Source organism: Nomascus leucogenys, chromosome 12 (genome assembly GCF_006542625.1).
Source record: "Nomascus leucogenys isolate Asia chromosome 12, Asia_NLE_v1, whole genome shotgun sequence".
In the NCBI taxonomy this organism is placed as follows: Eukaryota; Metazoa; Chordata; class Mammalia; order Primates; family Hylobatidae; genus Nomascus; species Nomascus leucogenys.
In genome coordinates, this window is record NC_044392.1 from 48,664,334 (window position 1) to 48,671,041 (window position 6,708).

The 6,708-nt window shown below is 46.6% G+C and overlaps 1 protein-coding gene across 1 annotated transcript; it reads left to right on the forward strand.

Moving 5' to 3' along the window:
- Window positions 1-346: 346 nt before the first annotated feature.
- Window positions 347-1,466, forward strand: LOC115837519 (late cornified envelope protein 3E). The gene is made up of 2 exons (XM_030823246.1): window positions 347-384; window positions 892-1,466. Exon 2 carries the CDS (start codon window positions 913-915, stop codon window positions 1,189-1,191), a length of 279 nt encoding a protein of 92 aa, XP_030679106.1. The 5' UTR covers window positions 347-384; window positions 892-912; the 3' UTR covers window positions 1,192-1,466.
- Window positions 1,467-6,708: the final 5,242 nt, after the last annotated feature.

The window sequence follows — 6,708 nt, forward strand, 5'->3', positions numbered from 1 at the left end:
AGGCAAGTCCATATAGGCAAAAAATTGATGACTGGTTGCCAAAGGGGCAATGTGGAATGAGGAGTGACTACTAATGGGTGATGATAAAAACAATTGCTTCAAGGAAGGTAGGATTGCAACCCCCAGCAGGCCTGAATGAGATGAAGGTAAACAGGCGTCAGACCTTCCTGGTTCCCTCTTGTCAGGCATCTTGGTGAGTGCACAGGAAGGTGATGAATGGATAGTCCCAAGGGTGTGCCTGGCTGTCACCTCCCCTGGTTGTGAAAGCAGCAGCATGCCCAGGCTGTGCATCACACACCCTGCACAGGATAAAAGCACTCCTGCCCTGGGCTCCTCATTCACAGTCTCCTCAGAAACAGCCTTCTCCTGCCTCCTCTGCAGCTGGTAAGTATTCAGCAGGGGCAGGGCTTGATATGGGATGTTAGAACAGAAAGCTAAGGCCATAGCAGAAGAGATGGAAACAAAGAGGTTTGAAACAAAGACCCAGATACAGGACTGTGAGAGGGCAGCAATGGGGGAAGGGGGCAGGAGGGAGACCCTGCAGGAACTGACAGCAATTCCATGACCTGCAAAGGCCACAGAGCTCACGATTCCCTCCCATCCTCTTTCTACTCAGGCAGACACATTTCCTGTAACATCCATTCTACAGAATTCTTTTTCCCAAAAGGGTGCATCCCCTAGGGGTTCTTTGGAGAAACAGAAACACACGTGCCCACTTAGACTCACAGCAATCTGTCCTGGGTGGAGAGCAATGTGAGAAGTATCTAGCATGTCCCACCAACTCCACATCAGCTTCCCTCACCCTCCTGCAGCTCTTGCCTCAGGAGGCAGCTGGTCTTAGAGACATTGGACTGTAGATTTTGAAATAACAAGTGGCTTTGTTTTGTCCAGGACAACTCAACTCCTGCCAAGATGTCCTGCCAGCAGAACCAGCAGCAGTGCCAACCCCCACCCAAGTGCCCCTCACCCAAGTGTCCCCCAAAGAGCCCAGCACACTATCTGCCTCCAGCTTCGTCTGGCTGTGCCCCAAGCTCTGGGGGCTGTGGCCCCAGCTCCGAGAGCGGCTGCTTCCTGAGCCACCACAGGCGCCACCACCGATGCCGGCGCCAGAGGTCCAACTCCTGTGACAGGGGCAGTGATCAGCAAGGCGGGAGCTCTGGCTGCTGCCACGGTTCTGGGGGCTGCTGCTGATCCAGATCCTGATGCTGAGACAAGCGATCTTTGGAGGAAACAAGAATCCCAAGAGGCCAGGAACAGCCCCATCCTGACGCACGTCTTCCCATATACCCTCTTCTGACTTTCACAGGCTGAGCTGGGGGTTTTCCTGTGGGGGATCTGAGCTCTCCCCAGAAGGCAGGATGTCGTATGTCCAGGATGTCGTATGTTCCCCTACCCCTGTACCTGCCAAGGATTGGCAGTGCTTGTTCCCAACCTCGTCAAAAAAATAAAGTTTCTTGTCCTCATTACCACCAGCATCTCACTGGGCATTTCACAGTCTCTCTCCTCAGCTCTTTGGTCAGTACAACCCAGCTCAGGAGCCAAACCTTATCTCTGCACCAAGAAAACATAGAGGATTCGACCCCACTCCACTGATGGAAGGGAAGGGGAGAGTTTTATGTTGTAGTGGGAGGGAGAGAACGATACAGGTTGTGTTTGGTTTGAGGCCCTGAAACTCAACCTCAAACTCAAAGAGGGTATCAGCGCAAAAATTGACTTTTCCTGTAAAATCTGAGAGGACATTAATACAATTGGGGAATTTCCAGTGTATGACAGAAGACCACTAGTTTGTTTTGATGAGCTGCTTCTGGGGTGCTAACTAAGAAACAGGAAATCAAGAGGCAAAGAAACAGAAAATAGGCAGAGGAGAAGCAGAATCAAAAGATGGAGGGAAGAGATGTAAGCCTGGGGAAGAAGTATAACTCAGTGACTGAAAATCCAGGGAGAGAGATGAAAGCTGAGAGGTGCTTAAATTAATGAGATAATGGAGCAGAGATGTGGCTGGGAGTTTAGTCAGTGAGATGATTGGAATGTACAAAATGAGAGTTTTAGGAAAAAGAAAAAGGCAGAAAATGAGAAGTGTTCCTGGAATTATAAATAGATACACCAAAGAAGCAAAAAATTATTAATTTTGTAACTACATGACCTTGACATCAACACATGGAAGTTATGACTTCAATGGAGTCACACGTTTTGGCCTAAATTGTGAGACTGAGATGCTCCTGGGGTTGAAGGAATGTTTTTTTTTATGTGAACTAAGAGTAACATCTCACTTTGACTACCAGAAAACCAGAGAAGTGTCACATAGAGCTACAGTCAAATTACAAATATTAAGAGAAGTTGATATGAGGGCTAACTAGAGCAGGGGGCGGGGAGGGGGGGCATTAAAAATACAGATGGATAACCTTATAAGTCCATTGAACTAAAAAAGGAATTTGTCAAATCCTATAAATTAATTCTTAACATTTAGGGATCAAAAAGACCCTGAGGCCCGGCATGGTGACTCACACCTGTAATCCCAGCATTTTGGGAGGCCGAGGCAGGTGGGTCACTTGAGGTCAGAAGTTCAAGACCAGCCTGGACAACACGGTGAAACCCCATCTTTACTAAAAATACAAAAAAATTAGCTGGGCGTGGTGGCGGACACCTGTAATCCCAGCTACTCAGGAGGCTGAGGCAGAAGAATTGCTTGAACCAGGAGACAGAGGTTGCAGTGAGCTGATTGTGCCACTACACTCCAGCCTGGGTGACAGAGTGAGACTCCATCTCCAAAAATAAGAAATAAAAAAGACCCTGAGAGAAGTTTAATATGAGATATTCAGATATGCACCAACGGGTATGAAAAAAAAAGAAATTTGTTGAAATTGAAGCAGGAAGCACAGCTTTGGGCCATTGGTTTAAGTTCGGTTTGAAATCACTGGAGAGCTCTCACCCAGGGACAGTGAAGAGGGTGAAAGGCCCCACCCCCAGGGAAGAGTGTGCCATGGCTGATACAGCCTGCAAAGCTCCACACTTGGAATGTGAGCGATACCCACATTCAGACCCAGCATCTCTGTGCAGACCTGGAAGCAGCATGACACAGGCTGGACAAAACTGAAGAATTGGAGCCTGCCTCCTGTCAGGGGCTGCAGAACAAGGTTGGAGGCCCAGAGCACCTCATTCCACTACACTGAAGAATGACGGGGTTCTGGCTATGGTTGGATTGAATCTGAATGGAGAGAAAACGGAGCAGAGTCAACATTGCTGGCAAACCAGTGAGATCCTGGGAATCTATAAAGAAGTATAAAAGGACCTCTCAGAAATGGAGCGCAATAAGGGAGTTTCCAGCAGTGGAGAAAAACAGAGCCCCGAACTGCAACTGGGCAATACCAAGTCCTGAGCCCTGGACCCATTTATTCACTTGACACATTTTTATTGAGCAATGATTATGTGCTTGAGTGTAGGCATTAGGACACAATAAGGAATCAGAGAGACAAATTTCCGTCTTTTGGGAACTCACATTCAAAATTGGTCCAAAGGAGACAGTTCCCGATTTTGCATGCATCGCAGAGTGAATCACAGTGGCCTTCTCCTCAGTTGGCCTCTCAGCCTCTGGAGGTGAGTGGACACTGGTGTTTATTTAATAAACCAGAGAAGACACTCAGCCTAGGCAAAATATTGAGGCTCTGAGACAGTGGCTTTGGTGGTGACAAAAGGAAAGGGTGTCGAGTGTTTTCTAGCTTCCACATCAAAAGACAACAGCCAAGAAAGAAGAAAGGATGAACCATGACTCCCAAGGGTACAAAGTTATTGCACAAGCAGGCCTCTCTCCTCATGCTCTTCCCAATCTCCCTCCCTGTCTCCACAGCCCTGTGAATAAACCTCTTCTCACAGGTTCTCTTTTCATCCCATGAATATTACCTATTTCATCATCTAATGGAGATTTCATCACTTATACGCCGCCCTATAACAGGATAACCAGACACAAAATTTTCATCAATGTTTATAAAAGACAGTAACATTTTGTGATCATTTGAATTTGTGTTTTTGATTTAAAAGATTTGTCCCATTTTTAAATGTGGTGTTTCAGAGGCAATGCATCTCTAATGTTATAGTAAAATGCAATGTAAAAAATACTACACAGCTTATGTAATTGCAATTTGCAAAATCCTGTTCAATCACTGCCCATTTAGTGTTCACAAGCTTCCCCATTGTTGGCCTCATCATCACCACATCCATGAAGTATTATTCACAGTTCAGCTAATTTCCCTTAGCCACCCCAGCTAAGGTGGATCACTCCCTCCCTGAAACTACTCTGGAGATCTTAGAGTAAATACCACAGTCACTAAGATACTGATACAATGGCCCTCAGATGTACTTTAATTTGTAAACCATGTCCTCACAGCCTCTATAGACTTCCTGTCTCTTTCTCTGATTTTGCCCCTCACATCTTTGGTCCATTGTGCCTCTATCACTTTATAGCTCCCCACCACCATACCAGCTGCTACCTGGGGAAGGAGGATTCAAACTCAGGAATGTCTGAGTCCAAAATGAATGCTCTGAACAAGCCCATTATCCTGCCCCCTCCACTTTGTCTTAGATCCCCCAGGGTCCCCCTCAGCTCCCTTCTCCTTAGCACCAGCGTTATCTCTTCCTCCTGGTGAGGTTCCATTAGCTGGGTTCCATTAGCTCCTCTTGGTATCACCGTCTTGGCTGGCTGCCCACAGACAGATCAAGGATTTATACCTCTGCTGCTGCTACTTGCACAAATACTATTGTCAAAGGCCAGTGATCTCATCCTCAAATGATAGCATGTGGCAACATCTAGACACATTTTCCCCCACAGAGTCACTCCAAGTAAAAGGGGTTTGACACCTAAAGGGTCTGAACTTGAGCCCAAGGACATTCCACACATCTGTATTCCTGTACTTGCCACATTGGATCATGCTTATTTTGTTATTTGTCTGTCTGCCCGACTTCACTGTGAGCTACTCAAGAACAGAGAACAAATCTTATTCATTTATAACTCTCTTGTGTATAGCAAAATGCCTGGTGTGCCATATCAGTGCAACACATCTCATTGGAATAATTGAATAAAAGGATGACTGAATGAAAGAAAAAATTAAAATGACAGGCCTACAGGAAGACTGGGCCCCAGGAATTTCAAGAGTCCTGTGACTTCCCTCACAAGAAAACTCTTAGCATCTGCCCAAGAAGATATGGAGGGTGTAGTAATAGAGATTACAGCTGTTCAGCTCAACATATTCCAAAGTAAAGAAGGAAAGAATGACAGAAGGAGGGAAAGGTAGGGAAAGGGAAAGGGAATGGGGAAGGAATAGAGAGGGAGGGGGCAGGAAGGGAAAGAGAAGGGCAGGAGGGCAGGAAGGAAGAAAAGAAGGAATGAGGGGAGGAAGGACAAAAAGAAAAATAAGAGATGGTAGGCCTACAGAAGATTTAAAGAACAGATATTTGGACAGTTTGGGGACTGCCTGGATCCTTTCCATTAGTAAGGCTCTCTTCCCATTCCCCTTTTACTCCCAACCACCACAACATGGAGGGCTTCGCATCTCTGTGTGGTACCTGTGTCTCCACTAGGGACACAAGGATAACATTGAGAACCCAGATTGTCTCTGCTGCTTGCCATGGTCATGCTAATGGTTTGGGGATGGGAAGGTCCTAAACTGAAAGGAAGCTCTGTTCTGTAGGGAATGAAGAAGATCTTTTTGTTATTTAGATTGTCATTTACGTGTATTTTATATGGCCTGATTAAAATGCACTGCAAAGAGCCAAACCTGAGCCACTATACCACCTGTGCCCATCATTCCCATCGGCACTACTAAGTCATGAAATTATCCAGATATATCCAGCCAGGCCAGGTTCTCTTGTCACCTGACCTTGCAGAACCTTAGAAAGCCACAGATCTAAGGGTGGTACTCCTGGTAGAGATTACCCTGAGAGCTGACGTCATGCTCTGGGTAAGTGGCAGGGCAGTGGTCCTCCAGCCAAGCCTCTGTCATCCCAGGACACCTGCTCAGCCTTGAACCTACAGAGCTCCTGCTCTGATAACAAACAGAGGGGTCAAAAAGTGGGAGTTCCTCATGCAGGGGAAGAAAGGTTGATGGGCATCCTCACCAGGACAAGTATGGAGCCTCCCAAGCCAGGCATCAGGGGTGGGGCTGTGGAGAGGCCCATATGCAGACATCTGCTGCATTCCATGAGACAGAAGGAGGGCCCCCACTACAGTTCTGGGGTGTTTTGAAACTTTAGAACTTACTCCTCTGTTGTTGTATCCCAAAGACTAGAGATTCTACTCTGAAGAAGCAAAAGTGGCCACCCAGCTTTGTTCAGCTTCACAATCTAGGTACCATGAGAAAGTACCTGGTCCATCTTTCTTAAGTGCCTTTTTGCAGGCCAGGGTCTACTGAAGAAACCCTAAACAATATGAGAAAAACGGCCACTCAGGAGTAGTTCTGGAGATGACTCTGAAAATACCTTCCAGCCAGAGGCAGGGACCATGGGCTGAAGGCAGGAAAAGGCTGCTGAGGATATCAAAATCTGCACCCACCCTCTACCCATCCACACTCAGAGCCACTGTCCTCCCTACAGCCCAGTGCGTTTATGCTCCTACAGGCATCACTATGTACTTAAAGGGGCAAACTCTTAGGTGGAATAAGAGAAAAATTACACCCACTGATAATGAACATAATTTAATTTTCTTTGAAAATTATAATT